Source organism: Motacilla alba, chromosome 2, assembly GCF_015832195.1.
Source record: "Motacilla alba alba isolate MOTALB_02 chromosome 2, Motacilla_alba_V1.0_pri, whole genome shotgun sequence".
Classification (NCBI taxonomy): domain Eukaryota; kingdom Metazoa; phylum Chordata; class Aves; order Passeriformes; family Motacillidae; genus Motacilla; species Motacilla alba.
This window is the reverse complement of record NC_052017.1, coordinates 56033213-56054219: the sequence shown is the minus strand read 5'-3', so window position 1 is coordinate 56054219 and position 21007 is coordinate 56033213. Positions and strand designations below refer to the sequence as shown.

At 39.4% G+C, this 21007-nt stretch overlaps 1 protein-coding gene across 10 annotated transcripts in view; it reads left to right on the top strand.

Annotated features, from left to right (window-relative positions):
* The window catches only part of NFX1 (nuclear transcription factor, X-box binding 1), an 80272-nt gene that overhangs the window by 735 nt on the left and 58530 nt on the right, over positions 1-21007 (top strand). For all 10 annotated transcript variants that reach the window (XR_005255831.1, XR_005255830.1, XR_005255832.1 and 7 more), the window contains exons 2-3: positions 6375-7430; positions 11247-11408. Coding sequence is in view for 6 of the 10 variants with exons in the window: in XM_038128084.1 (XP_037984012.1) it covers positions 6375-7430; positions 11247-11408 (1218 nt within the window). In the remaining 4 variants the exon portion in view is untranslated. The remainder of the gene's footprint in view (positions 1-6374; positions 7431-11246; positions 11409-21007) is intronic.

Sequence of the window (21007 nt, the reverse complement as noted above, 5' to 3'; positions counted from 1 at the left end):
GGGGCTCACGGATGGAGAGCGTCTTAGGGACACGGCCTGGACCGGGATTAAGTGAACATGCAAGAAAACAGTTTTTCCGTTGTTTTGCCATGCTTACTTGTATGATGCAGGTTCAGATTAACTTTAGTTTTGTTCTGATTGCTGAGGAGTGGGGAGGAAACCTTTCAAGATTGATATTTCAGCCTTGCATTTAATTCAACATTTTGTAAATCTGTGTAATCTTGAAAATAATAAGATGCTGTAGGTGAATGTATAAAGTGATCAGAGAAGACAGAAAATATAAACTTGGTAGTCTGATTTAAAGCTTCCAGTGCTATGGGGAAAGCCTCAAATTTCCATAATGGACCATTCATTTTTTGTTTGTTTGTGGGTTTTTAATTTTTTTTTGGGAGGGTTGTTGTTGTTCCGTTTAATACAGGCATTTTAAGAGCTGCAGGGAGTGTCTTCTGTGTAACTTGCGCTTCATGTGCAGATGACTGAATCATCTTGTCTGGATATATATAATGCTGACAAGAATAGACTGTTGTGTGCACATTCTACTGTCATCTATCTTTAGGTGAAAGAATAGGTTATTTGAATTGTTTTAAAAATGAAGGCATCCATCCTGAAAAATCAGCTTTGTCTTATAGGTGAGAGATATTATATAAATAGAACATCTATTAATAAAACATTCTGAGGGGAAGGGGACTCACAACAGTCATTGAGTCAAGTGCTCACACAGAGCAACCTAAAAATTAAATAAGATAGGTAAACACATTATTAAAACAATTCTTGAATACTGAAAAGCTTGGGGTCATGACCACTTTCCTATAAAGCTTTTTCTGGTACTTGACCACCCTTTAATTGAAGTTTTTCCTGATACTCTCCAATCTGACCTCTTCTGTGACCAAGCTTTAAGCTTTCCTTCACTTCTTATCACTGGCCACTGGGGAGAAGAAATCAGCAACTGCCTCTCCACTTCCTCTCATGAGAAAACTGTAGGCAGCAATAAAGTGACTCCTCAGTCTTCTCCAAGCTCAACAAAGCTGGTATTTTCAGCTGCTCATGTAATTTAGACCTTTTACCATCTATGTTGTCTTCCTTTGGACACCTAATATTTTTATATCCTTTTTTGCATTGTGGAGCCAAACAGTACTGAAGAAACTGTTTTTGCACACAGTGCAAGACACTATTTTTGGCTGAATTCATGGGTATCTCATTAAAAGCAGTCAGTTAAAAAATTTCTGAAGTCCATTTAGAAAGAATGGTAATAATCAGTATTGTTTGTTTCATTCCAGTTTTATACTGTTAGGAAACTTCTGAAGGAAATCAGTTCTTCCTGTTTAGGAAGTAAAGCTGAATTAATTTGAGAAGAAAGAAGTACTAAGTCTGATGCCTAAAGGGCAGCTGTGTGGACTGTTATGGTTTTTTTCTGATTAGCTGTGTCAATATATTTTTTTTCTCTTATACTTGTTTTTAATTATCAACTTCATATTAGTTAAAGTACATTATGTAATGGTTCTTAAAAATGTAATTGAATATACCTTTGTGAAACTGTTCTAAAATATGTCACTTAGGCATAATGTCTTGAAGTGGCACCTTCAAATGTCATCCTTAATGTATTCATAAAAAAGTACCTAAGCTGTTAGCAGTACTGTTCCCAAGTATAAGCTCCTTTTTTGAAAATTATCTTGTACATATTGAAATGAGTACTTACTAATTTGCTTAATATTTTTTAATGTGTCCATATCAAATTATTTTTCTGAAAGATCATTCACAAGGACTACCTCTTTGCCGGGGCATTCTGGCTCTGTCAACAGTTAATGCTGAAGGGGTTTAATGCTATGGTAGAACAGGCATGAAACCATATTGCTTTCATATGCTTCATTCTAATTTAAACCAAAGTTCCTAGGGATGTTAAAATCATAGAATCATAGATTGGCTTGGGCTAGATGGAACCTTAGAAGTCATCTAGTTTCAACCCCTCTGTGACGGGCAGGGACATCTTCCACTAGGCCTGCTTATTCAGAGCCTCATCCAGTGTGGCCTTAAACACTTCCAGGGATGGGACTGCTGCTTTGGGCAACCTGTTCCAGTGCCTTACCACTGTCACAGTAAAGATTTTCTTCTTTATATCTAGCCTAAATCTCTACTACCTTGAAATCAGATCCCCTTGTCCTGTCCCTACATGCCTTTGTAAAAAATCTCTGCCCATTTTTCTTGTGGACTCCCTTCAGGTACTGGAAAGTTGCAGTTAGGTCACCTTGGAGCCTCTTCTCCAGGCTGAACAAATCCAGTTCTCTTAGCCTTTCCTCATGGGAGATATGCTCCATCCTTCCAGCCATCTTGGTGGCCTCCTCCACACTTGCTTCAGTTCAACAAGTTGATAACCTTCATGTGCTGGGGGACCCCATAGCTGGATGCAGCACTCCAGATGTGGAATACTCAAAGCAGAGTAGAGGGCATGAATCAGCTCATTTGACCTGCTGGCCACACTTCTTCTGATGTGGCCCAGGTTGCAGTTGGTCTTCTGGGCTGTCAGCATATGTTGTCAAGTCATGTCTGCCTCTCATTCACCAAGTCTTCTCAGCAGTGCTGTTCTTGGTGTCTTCATCCCCCAGCCTTTATTGATACTTGGGGTTGCCCTGACCCAGGTGCAGCACTTTGTCCTTGGTCTTGTTTAACCTCATGAGATTCCTGTAGGCCCACTTCTTGAGCTTGTCCAGGTCCTTCAGGATGGCATTCCATTCTCAAGCTATGTCAGTTGCACCACTCAGCTTGATAGCATCTGCAAATTGGCCAAGGGTACAATGTATCTCTTTGACTATATAATTAATGAAGGTGTTAAAGAACAGTGGTTGCAATACAGACCCCTAAGGGACATCACTTGTCACTGATGTCCATCAGGACTCTGAGCCATTGACCACTACTCTCTGGATGTTACTTTCCAGCCAGTTTTTTATTTGCATAATAGTACACCCATCTCTCTGATTGAGGCAGCAGGATGTTGGGAGGGACCATATCAAAGTCTTTACATAAGTCCAGATAAATAATATCTGCAGCCCTTCCCTTGTCCACTTATGCAATCCCTCCATCATAGAAAGCCACTGTGTTGGTCAGGTGGGACTTGTCCTTTGTGAAGCTCTGCTGGCTGTCCTAAATCATCTCCCTGTCCTCTATATGCCTTAGTGTTACTCCTAGGAGGATCTGTTCCATGATGTTCTCAGACACAGAGGTGAGACAATATAGAAGTGTTTTCTAAAGGTATTATAATATTCTGTGTTTATTTTCTAGAAATACAGGCTGAACTTTAGCTTTGGGGCATCCCTTTTACCATGAATTTTTGTGTATTTATATGTAAGCATGTCAGAGACAATTTCAGTCAGTGTTAGCTACTTATTATTACACTTGTACATTTATTTTGCAGTTTCTTGTCTTGGCAGACAGAAATCAGTTTCAGTAGAATTTACCACTCTGGAATTTTCTTCATTATGTAGAAGCTGATAGCAAGAATAGGAATCTTACTGCTGTAAAAAGTTCCAATGAATTATTCATATTTTGGAGGTGCTTTTAAATATCTGAATCCCAGTCTCTGATTTTTTTCTGCAGACTTTTTTTTTGTAAACCTGTTTTTATTAAATTATAGCTATCCATCAGACTTTAAATTTTAGAGTATACAAAAGAAAACTTAAAACAGGTAATAAAATGGGTTGTTTCAAATAAGGTTTGCATGTAATTGTAGGATTGCATTCTGTTTTCAGATCAAAATGTGTGAAATTTAAGTAGTCTGTACTAAATCACTGCTTTTAACATTATAGTTATAATGTTAACTATAACATTAAATCACTGCTTTTAACATATAGTTATAATGTTAACTATATATAGTTATAATGTTAACTGCCTCGCTGTTGAGGCAGTCGCGACACAAAGCAGAGACCACAAGCAGTCTCAGCTGGCAGTTGTTTATTATCGAACATGGCTGACCTTTTATACACTCTCTGATTGTTTATGCTTCTTCTACCCTAACTATTGGACACAATAAATCAACATAACACCATCGGTGAAAAGTTACAGTGATTTAACTAACTTTCTAAAAATACTTCATCCAGATGCAAAGTTCTCTTCTTATCTTTCTTCAGTTCTTCACTTCTCTTGTTCTCCTTGGTTACAGCCTTGGAGAGAGCTCCTTTCAGCTTCTTCTTGCTCCTCTAGCTAACAGGCCCACTGTTAGCCCCTTCCACATTATAGTGCATAGTTTACAATTGTACTGCACTTTATTAGTGATAGGAAAGAAACTAACTTAACGCTGGGAAAACTGGAAGTAAGCGTAGCTGTAGAAAATAAAATGGACAACTTTACATTTGCAATTCTTTGGACAGGATACATATGCTGAGAAAAATAGAATGGTTCTAGGGAAGATGCTTTCAGTCCAGAATCTTTTATATGTATAAGCCTAATGTTGGTACCTACTAGGGTCTGCAGTCCTAATGATAGAATCGTTCACTGGAAGGGACCTACAATGGTCATTGAATCCAGACCTGACCACTTCAGGGCTGACCAAAAGTTGAAGCATATTGAGAGTGTTGTCCAGTTGCCTCTTGGACACTGGCAGACATGGGGTATTAACCACCCTTCTGGAAAGCCTGTTAAAGGTTTTGACCATGCTCTTGGCAAATAAATGTCCCCTCCTGTGGAGTATGAACACCTCCCTACTCCTCCTCCTTATCCCCCAGATAATAGGATAACAGCTTTGAACTATTCCCACATGTGCTGGCACTGGGTACCAGGAAGAAAAGATCAGTACCTGTGTCTCTACTTCTTTTTTGCCTGAGCTAATTCAGCTTTTTCACTGATTTTTAATTCAGTCTTGAGCTGTTTTGAAGACCAGACTTCTGTCTGGTTTTTTCATTTTGTTGTCTCAAGATCAGGTTAGTATTTCAGCTTAAAAAATCCCAAACTATTTGTATTTGCCATTTGTATCTAGTTTATTTATAACATATAATACTGTATAGAGTGGCATATAATAATATATAATATACTATATTAATAACATAGACTATCTTGTAATGTGACATTGTAATGTTAATATATATGAGTATAGTAAATATAGATAATAATAAATTATATATATTATAGAAATAATGTATAATATAGTTTTTGCAAAGACAAAAATCCCCGAAGTAATTTCAACTGCTCTTTAAAAACGGAAGTATTAATTAGGCAGTGTGGTTAAAACATCATGAAATGTAATTTTAAATTCCTAATTTTTGTTAAGGTTAAAGCTTCACTTCCACAGAGTGGTATGTTATAGTTTTTCCGTTGGCCACCAACTTCACATTGCCACTGTGACCATTCCTAGAGGTTTTGAAAAAACCTTTTTTCATTTGAAAACAAATTAAATTTGTTGGGGGGAAAAAAAGCATGTTAGTGCCTTGAAATGTTCTGGTTTATTCTTCTCTTCAAAATGTTAATTTCCACAATCTTTATTGAAAAAAAATAGTAGGTAGTTCAGGAACCTAGATTGCATTAGCCTTTTGGAGAGTCTTCTGGCCTAAGTCACGGCCTAAGTGTTTGATTGTCTCTTTTAATTGTTATGAACCAGGAATAAACTACGCTCTGTCCTACCATGTGAGGTAACCTACCCAACCAGTAAAATGAGATCCATGAGATCTCCATGAGATTTTATTGACTACTTTTTTTTTACATTACTGTGTAAAATTTAACCAATCTGCCACAGCCAATTAAACTATCCCTGATATTCACCTAATAATTTCTGTTGCAGGCAGACACTACTGGCACAATGTTACAGAAAATTGAGTAGCATAGCATTTATCTTTCTTTTATCTAGAGGCATGGAAATTACAGAAGACCACTGAAGTAGAAGCATGGTTCATGTTGATGGCCTCAGAAAAATAGTTTTGCACAACTGTCCTGTGCCGTTTATTTAATATGTCTGTCTCTAGAACAGTATAATCAGAGTTGATGCAAGTATTTACTACTGCTACTTTTAATTTATATTCAAAGTTTTGTATAATATTCAAATCTTAGATGTAGACATTGCATTTAAAGGACCCCTTTTTTCAGGTTCTTGTATTTATGTAAACATGCTACGAAAAACTTTAGGTGTTAAACATTGATTATCACACTTGCATGTCTTGTGCTGCTTCGAAAGTTTTCTTTCACCTTTTATTTTTTTATTCTTAATTCTGGGTCATCACAGTCCTGTAAAGATGACAAGAAGGCTTCTACAAAGCACTGTATGATTCAGTTCTAGTTTCTGGACACTTGTTTCCAGTTGTTCTCTCAAGTGTGGGATTGATGGAACTTCTGGACCTGGTTGAAAAGAAGTATGTAACTGTTTAAGTTTTATGAATTTCTATTTATTTATGTTTTAGGTACATTGAATTTCAGCCCTACTGCTGCTGATTCCATTCCTGGAGAAGGACAACCGACAGATATAAACTGGGTAAATAAAGATAGGAAAGACTCAAATAGTAATCAGACTAGAAGTAATATACCAATTCCTAGTCTGTATTCTGAAAGAGGTTCTGAAAGAGATTATGAAAGCTCTTCCACAAAGCATCATGGCTTTTGTAATCTGGAAAGTCAGTATGGGAATTCTGAAGACTTTCACCAATATTTTGGTACCAATAAAAGCTTGAAGAATCGCAGCTTGCAAAGCCAGAGATTGCACAGATTAAGAAATGATAGCACATGTGCTAGAAATAAGACAAGGCAAAGTACTACTGATACTGCTGCAGGTCCAGGAATTTCAGATGCTGCACTAGTATCTGGTAGAAGAGCACCTCCTAGAGGATACAGTGATTTTCTCTCCTCAGAGAGTGACAGGGAAGTTCCTAATGCGGATAGCAGAGGGGCAAAGCCAAAGAAAACACATCTGATACATATATCTGGGAGAGGTTTCAGAGAAAAGGGAAAGCAGATGCATGACCGTGAAAAGCGAGTGAGCTCTAAACAGAAAGTAGAGCTGTTTGAAAATTTTCCATCGTTGGATTTGACACCATCTGACTCTTCAGAATCATCAGTTGGAAAGGCATTCTGTGATGCACCTTTTGGAAGTGGGGATGAACAAAAAGGCTACAATAATGTGAACAAAAGATATCCCCGGAAGCCTGTGTGGAATAAACCCCCAGCAGAAAAGGAGTGTCAGAAAAGACATGATTCTCACCGTAGTAAAAATACAAAAGTAGGTAAGAAGTCTTCTGTTGCATATATTCCAAAAGATAAAAATGAAAGGAAGAAAGAACTCATTGCTCACAAAAATGATGAAAACTTGACCAGTGAAATCAGACATCAGTTTTCTGAGTCTCTCAGGTTCAGTGGAAGAAAGTTCCTGCTAAAGGGAGATCAAGTACCTTCACTTCATTTCAGCTGGACCCAGTACTGGAAGAAGCAAAGTGATGTACCAAAAAACAAAGAAACTCATACAGGTAAGTTTTTGAAACTGTCCTGGACTCCCATATGAAAGATACGATCTTGAATAATTTAAGCAGTCTTTGCTTCAGCTCCTGCCTAGAGTAGTTGAAGAAGCTTATTGCACATTAAATTGGTATTGGGATCAGAGGGTAGAAGTAAATGTAGATGCATGGTATTTCAGTGAGGACATACTCTGTAAGTTTACTAAAGAGGGACAGATTTTGTTTAAGTTTTTTCTGGTTTTGCTACCAAACTGCAAACAATGACCTAGTCAGGTACCATTTTAAAACGTGTATGTTGTGAGAGTAAAATTCTGAGCATTCTAAATAATGGGACCTGGGAAGGATTATGCTGAAACTGACTTTTGCAGAATAGGTCTTTTTATGTTTTATGTAGAAGTAGGAAAATGCCGGACAGAGAAACGGTATTCTACTCATAACTGAATTTTAGGTGTTTTTTTCCTGCACCTTAAAGAACCTATAAATGAAACAACACACACTTCCGAGATAATATTAGTATAGGAGGTAATATAAAAGCTGATCTTCATTGGAGGCCTCCATGGGCAAATATGGAAAATGTCCACAAACCTCCCCCTGCGGGGTGCATAGGGTTTTATAAGTTTAACAAATTAGCATAATTGACAAAAATCACCAATTAGGAGTGTAAGTGGTGATGCTGTTACCCCCACAGTTCAAGACTGAACTTTGTTGATGAAAATATGTCTCAAAGAGCTGTTTTTCAAGTTGGTTTCTAAGGAGAGCCAAGATAGCATAGGGGTCTTGGAATGTGTTTTGTCTTTCTGGCTTTCAGGGCAGGCGAAAGTACTGGGGAAAAACTAGCTATGAATTCAGTAATAGGCTACAGAGCTCCAGATATGTGTGTGAAGAATACAGAGAATAGAAGAAAAAAAGACAAAAAATATTAGGCATCACTTCAAAAGGTAATTAGAAATTAAGGCAATATCTGGATACTGTTTTTGGAAGTTTGAGAATAGAAACACGTGTTGTTGACAGTGTAAACCAGACCCACAGTTTTTTGCTATCTGAGTGCATTTTATGCTGACTCATACCATTAGTGACTAAAAACATTAAATGGAAATCAGCTCAGTCTCTTCAGGGCTATGATACTGGTTTCCGTTTCAACTACAACTTAGGTAGCTTATTCTTACTGTTTTGCATAAGCTTAAGCATTAGGTGTTAAGAGGTTTAAATGTTCAGCTGCAATAAGGAGAAACACCAGGAAATATATTTATTTGGTGTGTTACAAAGCATCTCAACCTTACTTTCTGCGGCACAGAATGATAGAGATGGGTAGACTAGTTCCTATTATCTTAACTGTGATATCAAATCTATTGAAGACTTTGCTTCTCAGCATCTTCTGTTTCACAACTGAGAAAGTAATAGTGTAATCAGGAAGCATAAGATACATCTCATTGGAAGCTTTCTTCTCTTAGGAGGATCAAGATCTTCCTTGATCCTCTCTAACCTAAATAAATTAACTGTCATGCTCCTGGGTTCTATTTGAATCATAAAATTGAAGGTACTTCTGTCTTTTTCCCAGCATTATTATTAAATGAAAAACATCACGTGCAATAAGCAGAAAGATAAGTAATAGTCTTTCCTAGGGAACTTAAGGAACTTCCCCCTCCAAAATAGTAGTTTATTTGCATGCTTTATTTGGGAGCTCTTTTGGAAACACTTGTCTGCCACTGCTTTCAGGGAACTAGGATTGTGGGTTTTTAACTATTTCTGGGACAGCTGCAGTTTCTGAGTATGGTATAGCTTTAGTATTCTGGAGAAAAGAAGTATGTTTTACTTTACGGCAGATAATAATTATGGGATAACAAGTAGAAATTACTGTTAATCCTAAATGTTGTGGGGCTTGATGCAGGAGGGCTAGAAAACAAATTTGAAAATCGTATTGAGGAGGACAAATAATGTTAACACTTGCAAGCCATGGGCTTGCTTTCAATCAGATGTGGTACAAGCACATTCTGAATTGACAGTAATTTTTTTCTATTATTTTTCTTTCTTATTTCCTTCATTATGAATTTGAACTTTCCTTCTTGTTGTGATCTGGTCTAATCACAGAGGAGCAAAGAGAACTCTGTGAATAAAGCCAAATGTAATTGAGTTCGAATGTTCGCTAAAATGAGATTAAAACACAAACAAGGTTAGATGTTAATACAAAAAAATATATTTTATTTAATAGTAAAAGAGGCAAAGAGAAAGAAAGAGAAAAGAAAGAAAGAAATAGAAAAAGGGGGCTGGGAGGAGAGGGGACGGGGAGAGTGACAGAGACAGGTTAAATAGAAACATATCACCTCTTCATGGGTTCCAGTGACGTCTTGTTGTTCCCCTCCCTCTCGTCTTCTTGGTGGTGACTGTTCCCTTCTGAAAATATAGAATCCAATGGATCAATCATGGGCCAGGTGGGAATGCCCAAATGCCTCCCCTAAAGGGGGCAGGTTTGACATTGTTGCCTGCAGGACTGTGGATCTGTTGCATCATGTTGCATCATGTGCAGTGTTCTCTGGTGCAGGGTCTGGGGACCGCTTGGAGTGGGCCTTTGATGGGCCATGACATCCCATCTGCTGTCCCTCACATGGGTGTCCAGTAGATGTGGCTTTCCCAGGGTGGGGGGCCCTGCAGTTGGGCAAGTCTGCGCAGGAGCTGGATGGTTGTTCACTGTCTCTGACTGGAGGCTGTGCCACACATCCAAAAAAACTTCCTCACTTTTTCCTTGGTTTTGTGTCAAGGTCTGTGCAAGTTTGGCAGCAGATAAACCGAGGGCTATAGCCTCTACCCCGAAGCTTCTGGACATCCCTGCCATGGATGTATGCTCTTCAGTCTTATTCATCATTTCCCAGATGCATTATCTCTGTCCCTTAGGCAATTTAACTCACAGTTGAGGGTCTCAGCCCAGAGACCTCATTTAAGGTGCAGTGGTCTTCCATGCAGTTTTTGTTACACAATTTGCTATAATAGGCAAAAGTCCTTCATAAAAATGGTTAAGCCATAAACCATAACATTTCAGTCCCTGATACTTGTATTAGCACAATCTTAAAATGCTACATTTTTACACTGTACACTTGTAGTTAGTATATTTTAAGATCTTGTGGATGTTTCTAAGGTCTGTTTGATAGTCGTACCTTAATGGGTGAGAAGTAATCCGACAGAAATGAAGCTTAATGTGGTGCCTTTCTTATGGTTGCATGTCAGGCTGTGTTGACTTTAATGTGGTGATCTTGCTTTATTTTCAAAGTACTTTTTAATATTTGTTCATATGGCTCAAAAGACCCTGTACTTTGACTGTTGTTCCCAGTAATTCTGCTCCTAAAGCACTCACTTTATAAAGGGCTTATTCCCATAATCCAGGTCCTTTGCTATTAATGTTTGTTGTGTCATCTCCTGGGAATGCTTAAGGATTGGAATTAAATGTAATTTTGGCAGAGATTTCTGTATTTAAGAGCATTCATCTTTTTGGTTTAAAGTGTATGCAAAGATGAATTTCCTATATAAAGTGATGAGTAAAATCTCAAACTTCTGCCAATCTTAAAAGTATTGATTACTTCATAAGATCAGAATAATTGCTATTTGTCAAGGTGGAATTTGCATTGCCACTTTAAGAAGGATCTTATATTCCTTCTTCCTGCTCTGAAGCAAAAAAAAATGCACAGCAAGTATCAAACTGGAATCTTCCATGAGTAAACGAATGTCTTATTTATAGCCACAGAGCTAAAATAAGTTTCACTATAATTTAAATGAAATCTTTGAATTTAATTTGAGCTAGCTGTTCTTCTATGCACAAATAATATATTTGATTTGCAGGGTCATTGATTGAACAGCTGACCACAGAGAAGTATGAGTGCATGGTATGCTGTGAGGTAGTCCGAATAGTAGCCCCAGTGTGGAGCTGTCAGAATTGTTACCATGTATTCCACCTGAATTGCATCAAGAAATGGGCACGATCACCAGCTTCACAAGCTGAAGGTTGGTATTTTCTCAAACATATGTTTTATATATATTCTATATTATGTATACATATTATATATTCTCAAATGTATATAATAGCCAAATTCATGTGGTGCTTATGTAGTGAAAACTGTTTAGAAATATTGTTTAAGATAACAATGTGACCCACCTCTGAGGCAAGTCAACCAAGTTCATTGTTAAAGGGATCCCTGGGGGTGGATTAAAGCAAAACAACACTAAGTAACTGATACAACAACAAATTTTGTTAGAACTGGTTTGAAACCTTAAGTGGAAAAAGATTTAATGGATTCGAGAAGGGGTACTATAGGCATTCTTAAGCGTATGATCACCCTAAGACAGGAAAACAGGAAAGAGAAAAACAGAAGAAAAGAGAGATCTATCACCACCCCTGGCTCTAGTGACATGGTGGTGGATCATGGTCCATGGTCATGATATACAGTCCAAGTCCATCAGAGATGGGGGCAAGCATATGTATCAAAAATTGGGGGTGTTTATAACCCTAATTCTTCTAGTAAACACTCCAGTACCTCCTCTAAGAAGAATTCTAGGTATGCACCGTCTTCTTTCTGGAAGGTTCTGGAAGTCTGGCAGTGTCAAACAGGGGGCTTGAGTGTACGTGCCTGGAAAATTTTTCTGAACAAACATTCCAAGTTCAGGGTTTTGCGGCTGCATGGTAGTGGTTTGTGGTGGAGAGAAATTGGCATTAAAAAACCCCTCTACCATTCCTTTGTAGTGTCTGTTTCTTATAAAGGGGCTTCTCCTTTAGTTCAAAGTTTCTCCTTTAGTTAAACAAACTTAAACAGCTTGTTTAAGGCAAAATTTAGCCATAAGTGGCAAATGGTTTACTACAAGTGGCAAGCTGTAAACAAGTTTTAAATCAATTTTTTCCTACAGTCCTATGTATGCCTTATATAATCCTCATAACTCGATTCTTTCCAGTGTTAAACCTAATTTCCAGATTTGGATGCATAAGATCATTCCATGAAATCAGTGCATCAGGATGCAAAACTCTGTGGCTGTGTTTTTACACACCAAGAAACATCTCATCTCTTATATGTGCTTTGCTGAGCAGTCAAGCAAATGATGCACATCATGCATTAGTTGTCTGCTTTTACTCAACCACTTTTTAGTTTGTTTCTCAGATAAAATACTCCTGAAAGTCATCCTTCATGCCATTTTCCCCAATGAAAGGGAATTCAGAGAAAACAGAAAGCTTCAGCCTTTGTCATCAGCTTAAACTGTTTCAGATTCCTTGTGTTTTACCCGTTTTTGAAACTCCTAAACTAGTATGTTATGCCCTTTGAATCCTTTACTGTAAGCTAAGGCTGAGTTGCAACCACTGCTCAGTTCAATTGAGTGGTGTAGACACACTCTGAAGATGATAATCCTGAAGTAGGCTTTATTTTTTTCTGTACCCTGCTTGTTCAGCATTTGTCATTATTTGTGTGTCTTTCTGTATCTTTCTGGGCAGACTGAGGAAATAGTGTCACCTAGTTCCAAATTTTTGACAGAAGTTCTTGCAGACTGTAAATCTCGCGCAGAAAGGATTGGTTGCGAAGTTCTTTTTGCAGAAGATGCATAGTCAGACTTCTGGGAAGGGTTGGTTGTGGGCCCCACTTCTCACTTGGTGAGTTATGTCAAAGGGGCTTGAGGTACTACTTTTACTGTCTTGGTTTGAAAAGATAGGTGTTTTCTGAGGAAGGCAGGAACCTCTTCTGAAAAGGAAAATGCAAACCCCCTTCCTCCGAATTACTCTAATTTTGAAATTGAGAGGCTGTCAGGCAAAGATGCGTGGGAGTAGGAACAGTTATTAGGACAAAATTTTTTTAAAATATCCAGTAATACAAAACAACATTGACAGAGTCAGAACACAACCTGACACCCTGTTGGTCAGGGTGTTGGTAGTCCAATTAAATGGTGGCTGCAGTCCTCCTGGAGGGACAAATGTGGTTCTGTTGAAGCAGTGATTCTGTAGAAGGGTGTAGTTTTCCTCTGAAGATCCAGTGGTAGTATATATGGGCCTGGTCTTCCTCTGGGAATCCAGTGAGAAAAGGCTGGCTGTGGTGTTCCAAATCTCAGATTACATCCAAGTAGGAATGCTTGTCTTCTTGCCCTGGGCAGAGCATGTCACAATGGGATGATGTAATTTCAGCAGTCATGCAGTGACACTCAGTGGCCCATTAACAGAAGATATTTTCTGGAGGAAAGATTGGTTGTGGAAGAGATTAAGAAAAACTGCCCCACCTGGTTTTAACAGGTGGCCCAATTAACAGAAGATAACTGCCCCACCTCTAAGGGATGGCAATAGAATACACACCCCCAGCCACATATTGCATTTCTAACCTAAGACATTTACTTTTGGGCCATTTGCTTTTCATGTAAGAATTTGTGGACTAGTTACTGTATTCTGCATATGAGAGAACTAGAGCTGATCATTAACTGAAGTTAAAGGTTGTGACCTCAGTAGAACTGATACCACAGCTCCAATAAAGACACCAGTACATATTTCTTGACCTGCAGACTCTGCTACCCCATCTTTTTTAGATTTTCTAATCCATAGGTTGTTTCAGTATATGTTCTACAATTCAGGCTTTGGAAAATGAGGAATTTATTAGAATCCTGGCAGTTATTACTGTCTGCTGTAGGAAAACTGGGACACTATAATCTACCTAACTCCATAATTTGGTGGGTTTTGGAAGGGGAAAATTTTTTTTTTTTAAATTTTTGGACGCTATTTCCTTTGATTCTGCAAATGTTATAATGAATTCCAGAAAATCTTACCTAATTCAGCAACCAGAGTTTTCACTAGTATGTTGCACTTCCAGCCTATTTGCTAATAAGATGAGTTTTGAATATTCATTTTGTGTTTTTGCAGCAGTGTGTCTTGGTTTGAAATGTGTCTACCAAGGTGGGGGACCCTTGGTTGGAGGGTATGACCCTCTTTCCTTCTGTTATAAACGTAATTGCCAATTAAGCCGGATCAATAATTAGCAAGAGTCAAATTATTATAAAATAATAAAGTATAAAATTTATTTCGCGTTTGAATTCACAATTTAAGCCAGCCATGAAGTGAAACGGACAGAGTCAAGCCCGGGACTTTGGCTCTGGGTGACACACACATGCAGCTCTGAGCCCCTGTCGCTACAGAGAGGTAGTGGCACACCATGGCCATGTCCGAGTCCAGTTTTTATACTCTTTTTCTCACTGGAGGCGAGGATGTCCTTTGTCCTTTTCATAATCAAGCGAGTTTCCAAAGCTTCTCCGGCCCAGGGATAATACTATCAGATGGAAGACAGTCCAGTTCCTGACGTCTTGTGAATAATTCATAGGTTTCTTGTCTTCTGCTAGACGAGTCCTTAAGGATTGCGTTTGTAATGCACAAACCCGCGTCTGGGAAGATATACAAGTTAAACAGTCTTTTACCGGTAGTCCTTTACATGTTAGCGGATTTCCCAGAAACAGACTATAGACTAAGTGAATTATCATCAAATATTCTATCTCTCTAGCTATCTGTGGCCAGGTGTGCCGCTGATAGCTTACTCCTGACTTAGTTTAAGATTCCCCAGTTCCTGTGCTGCTTTCCTCTTCTTCGCATGTAAATGTAACAAAACTACTTGTGGTATGTGTAAGACAGCTGGTTTCCCAACCCCTGAGAGCTAATATGTAAACTCCATTCTTTAGCTTTGGTAACCAGCCTGGACATGTTTCCTTCAGTAGTTTTTCATATGTAGTTGTAAACCCTTAATATTCTTATAACAGATCTAAGTTTCCATAACAGAACTATATTTTAGTACATTTATAATTACTACTAGACTTATAATGACATTACATTTAGTACATTAATTGTATAATACTATTTTATCCACCTATGCATTTTGACATATCTATAACACTTTGAATTATTATAACGTTGAAATAAGGGGCTTTCAGGCAAAGGTATGGGGAAAGGAATAACAGTTCTTGATATTAGTATGTATAACAGAGCAAACAACAACAGTAGCACAACAGAAAAACAGAAACCCAGTAACAGCCTTCTCTTGGCTGCAGGCACTTTCCCCTATGGTGTAGTTATGATCACAGCCGGCAGAGGCACTGTTGGCTCCCAGCCAGGCAGGGCAGGTGTAATGTTTCACTCGCAGCTGCAGGGGATCTGTGGCGCGAGTTCAGCTGCGTTTCACTCACGTGGTGATGGCCGACAGCCTGGGTGGTGAAATGGGCTGCAGCTGGAACCTCGGAGTGGCAGTTGGGGTGGCAGAAGCAAGCACACCCCCTGGGGTGGCAAGCAAATGTAACAGAAAACTTAGGGGTTGCTGGACATGGAGTGATGGGTTAGAGGGTAGCAAAAAAGCCTGAGGCTGCTGCAGAAAGCAGTGGGGCTGGGCAGTGGCAGGTGGAGTTCTCTGTAGCAACTGCCACACACAGCCAGAGAGACATGCGCTCCAGGAATGGGGAGGGGGTCAGGGTCCTGGATTTTCCCCTGAGGCACCTGAATAGATGGTTAGGGTCCTTTCCAATCAGATCAGGTGTTAATAACTTCCCAGTTCAATGGCTGCTCTTATGAGCAAAGGCTCACCCACAGTAAGGAAGAAGCAGTGCAGGACTGGGCACTGTGGTGGCAGTGAATTCTCCCCACAGTAAGCAGCTCAACTGTCCTCCTCCGATGCCAAGAGTGAGAGAGAGCTATGGGCTAAAACAAGCTGCGCACCACCTCCCCCTGCCTGCCCCCCCTTCCCCCCGCCTTCCCTCCAGCCAAAATCTCTCAGTATCTCTGCTCTTCCCAAGAGAAAGCCCCTCAGGTAAGAAAGTAGCTAGCTGCACCCTTCCCTCATCTTGGTCATTTCTTTTGTCTCTTTTAAGTATGAGTTGTTATTTTCTCTTAGCAACAAATGGGATGAAATTCCATAAGAGAAGGAAAAGGAAGGGGAAAAAAAAAGGAAAGATCCTATCCTCCAACTGGTGTTTCAGTGAAAATTGCCCTCCTTATAGGGCCTTGCAGCAGCTCTTAACCTCTGTGATTCATAGTAGAAGGCTGAAAGTGAGTGTGTGTGTGTGTGTGGATAATTTCTCACAATTTTTTGTGATCACAGAATTGGATCAGAGAAATCCAGAATATTTGGAAGATGTAGATAACATCCCTCATGAGGATCTCATATAGTTTCATCTTCCAGAACAATAGTGACTTGTGTCTGTTACAAGAGAAGAGGAGGTATGGATTCTTTGGGGACAAGGCACAATGCTCGCAAGGGGAAGCTTTAGCATTAATGAAAGCAAGGCATTTACCAAGATGGGAGTCCTGGGACACCAACGCTAATTAAATGTTGGGACACTATGCAAAAGAACGCTTATTGGAAATGAAAAACAGAAGGAGTGTACAGCTCTCTTTTATAATTTGTGCTTATTAACACATTGTATGTATGTTTTGCTCATTCCAAACTCACTGATGTAATGCTGGTGTTAGTGTCTGAATTTTGAGATCCAGAGCAGGCCATCAGATTGGCATTGTAATAAATGAAGGAATTAATTCGTGCTTATAAAAGGATATGTATGAAATAAAATATATCTGTGGGATGCCTGTCAGAAACAATTAGGAGGTTTAGCAATCGCACACCAGGGCTCTAGAGAAGATTACCTCGCTACCTTGTGAAATTGCAGGTGGTCACTGAATAGAATCTCAAATTAGCAAGTGAAGGAGCTGGCCACTGTGGAAATGTTGGGCAATTTCAGGAACACCCAAGCCATCAGTGATCGATAACGACTCAAGATCGAGATAACCCAGAACCCAATCCCAATGCCTGGTTCCTGTAACTCGAAATTAACATTCATCTTTTCCAGAGACAGGCTTTTGTACACCTAGGAACTGCTTTGTCCAGCTGGAGACAGGCTTTTTCCAACTCCGGACACAGAAAGGAGACTACCTGAATATGTGAAAGAAAAGAACAAGAGGAGCTTTGCCCTGGGCAAGAAAAATAGAATAAAACCTAGGCTCACCAGACGAGCTTTGTGAACATTGGGAGTTCTGATGCGATAGAGGTCGGAACAAGGTTCACCCAGCGCTGAGACCTGGGCTTGACGCTGTCCTTTTGATTGTGGCTATTGTTATGGATGAAATTGCCAATCTAATTTTATCAATAATTTGCCATAGCCGAATTATGATATAATAACAAAGTACAAAATTTTGTACTTTGTTACAAAAGTAACAAATGACAGAGTTTCGGTCAGCCACAAAAAGGACAGAGTCTAGCCTGGGAATAGACCCTGGGTGACACGCTATACAGCTCTGAGCCCTGGCAGCTCCAGAGTGCAGTGGCACACCATCGCAGTCTCGAGTCTAGGTTTTATACTCTTTTTCTTGCCGTGGGCTAGGAAGTCCTTTGTCCTTTTCTTAATCAAGTGAGTCCCAAAAGCCTCTCCGGTCCAGTAGAATGCTATCTGATGAAAGATGGTTCAGTTCTCGATGTCTTTGGGAATAATTCATCGACTTCTTGTCCTGCGCTAGACAGGACTCAAACAATCATGCTTACAATCCACACCATTCCATGCCAAGAGAGATATCCTTGTTAACAATCCAAATGCAAGATAATCATCCCTTACTGGAAGTCCCTTTTCATACTAAGAGATTTCCCAGAAACAGATTACATGCCTGAATAGTGTTGTCTCCTTCCCTCCGGTTGTGAGTAGTCAGGTGTGCTGTCGATGGTGTAATGCTTTTGCTTAACCAAAATCTCGAAACCCTGAGTTACTTGTTGTGTTTCACATGCAAATGTGGTCTTTCAGTGAGGTATGTGTGTGTGTACCGGTTCCTCAATCTTGCCGGCTGTTTTTCCCTGGTCTCCCTAAAAGCATGTCCAGACACGGTTCCCCAAATAGAATCCAACCCTTTAATTGCTATAACTACTTCCAACATGTTTTACACTTAGAACTATATTACATTTGCTATCCTCTAAATAAAATATGAATTTTGACCCTTATCCATAACACTATTAAAATTTTATTTTGATTCGCGAAATATATTTTTTCTTTTATTTTAATTTGGCTCTCTCAATTGTTGATTCAGACCAATCATTTTACCTATAACAGCGTCAATGTAAAGGTGGGTGCAGTTGAAAAGGAAAGGGAAGTATTCTGCATTACCATGTCAGTGTGATAAAATGTTCTTAGGCTCTACGTACTTGGATAGGAAGAAGCAATGAACTGTTTTAGGTCTAGATATCTAGGTTCCAGAAACCAGTTCTAGAACTAGGTTACTGTAACAAAGTCTTCTCACACTCTACAGTATCTCTCCTCAGGCTATACTTCTTTGCCTTCTATTGTCTAGACAGTCACCTGAAAAATGACAGCTGGTTTGGCCAAGGCAAGTGAAAGAATCTCCTGATTATCTGTGGGGAGTCAAGGCATTGCTCTCTTCTTGGTCTGCTTGCTCTGTGGTGTCAAGGGACCTTCCCAGTCCTGCCATTCACAAGACCCTCTAGCAGTCATACTCTCAGCACCTGTGAAGGGAGGCCAAAGCCCCTTCACAGTGGACAGCTGGAGTGAGCCAGTGGGTGCTTCGCTTGACTCCCTACTGTGTGGAAAATCATGCTGTGAAAAGCCAGTGTCCGTAAAGGAGATAGAGGAGTCCTGCAACTTTAGTCAAATGAAGGGAGAGAGTCCATACCCCCATGGGGTCTCTTGAATTTTTGTAGGATGCAGCCTCCTTTTATCCTAAACTCACAGCTGCATGTTCCCCTCCTCCTTTCCCCATTGGGGTGAGGTGCTAGGAAGGTACAGACTTCCCAAACTGCCTACTAAATATTCCCTCTGGGATGTGTATATTGCCCCTGCCCCCATCACCCATTGTATGACGGTTAAAACTAGCTGTAAGCCCATCCTAGGTAGAGAAGCTAATTTCTGTAAGTCTATTAATTAAGCCTGTGCATTTTCCCCCAAAGTTCAGAAATTCAAGCTGTGCTTGGCTCTGCAACAAACTTGGGTAGCTTGATGTTTGTAATGACCCCTACATTCATTCTTCCAGAACCTGATTGGTCCTTTCAGATTAAGCAATTTGTGAAGACATTAATACTCATTTCTAATATCATTAGGTTTGTAATGACCCCCACACCCATTCTTCCAGATTGAGTCATTTGTGAAGACATTTTTCCCATCTTTTTTTCTACAATGTAGACTGTCAGCATCACTCAGAACTAGAGAATGGATTTTTATTCTATCTTAGAGATATCCTGGTCAGGAGGAGGAGCTCTGCTGGGCATCACTTTGCCATCAAGTGGAAAGATTCTTTCTTGTAAGGCAGCAAGCATTTTGCTAACATTTCTTGAAAGAATGTGACCTTAAGGTATCGCATAGCTAAGATCAATCTGACAAAAAATACCTGCACTGCACACAAGATCTTTGTTTATTATGAGGAAATTGTTGTCGCTTGCCCCTTTCCTCCTTCTACTTCTTTTAAAAACTGATGTTTAAGTAGTGTTTAACTTGTGCCTTTAAATTGATAGAGCAAACATTTAAGTAATTTTGTCCCTTCTTTGTAGAGAAGATAGTTTCACTGGTATCTTCATTTTGACTGTAAGGATTGGAGAAATTTGAGATATTACAGCTGTCTCTTTCTGTTCTGCCCTTGGGCTCCACTTCCAAGTGTACCAGATCCATACCAGTCCAGTGCTGGCCTCTAACACAGCACTTCTAAACTTCTGAGTTTCAGTGATCAGAGTAGAAGTTAACAAAAATGTCGGTAAATAGTTTCAAGTAAGGAATATTTTTATCCCAGAAGGAAGGAGAGGATAGCAATTACTAAAACAATCTCTAATAAAAGAGAATGAGGTGTCTCGATTCTGCTTAGATGACTGTCCTTGCGGTGTCTTTGGTTGGAGTTCTGCCTGATTCACTTCTGTTCATGAGAAGATTCATGAAAGTGGAATGTTCTTTCTGTGGGATCATCCTCGTTCTCACTTTCCTTAGTATCAGGATTTTAAAGGAGTGCTTACAGGACCACTTCTTACAAATGTGTGTGCCAGGAGCCATCGTATTGTCATTCTATACTGCTGTAATTGCACCTGAATCCTGGAACAAAACTTTTATTACTCCTGATTTTGGAGGAAGGAAACCATGCATGTCCCTTGTGGGTGAACATACGTTCATGTGCTTTGACCAAAGATAATCAATGATGATGAAGAAGGAAATATACCTTGCCAAGGCTGTTTTTAATAGGTTCCTATTTTTTGGGGACCTTCATTATACTCTGGAAAAACTGTTGCTTGTAGAGGACTAGGTATCCAGCTCCAGGAGAATTGTTGATAGGAGAGGTCTTCTGCTAGCCTCCTGAAGCTTTCAGGGTAGACTTATTTTCACAGCTTTTGGAAACATAACATGGAATAAGAATGAAAGAAATTGTTAATGCCATAATCACGTATGATGTACTGTACTGTGCTGTAATCTTGTAGGAAATCCCGTAGTATTTAGTATGCTGGCTTTAGGAGGAACCACATAACGTGCTTACAGTTTTGTCAGTAAATACGCCTTTTAGTTGTCTACTGCCTGTTTTTGCCTTCCTCCTTACACTTCTCTCTGAGTTGCTTCTTCTGAGTTCCTTTAGTTTCTTGCAG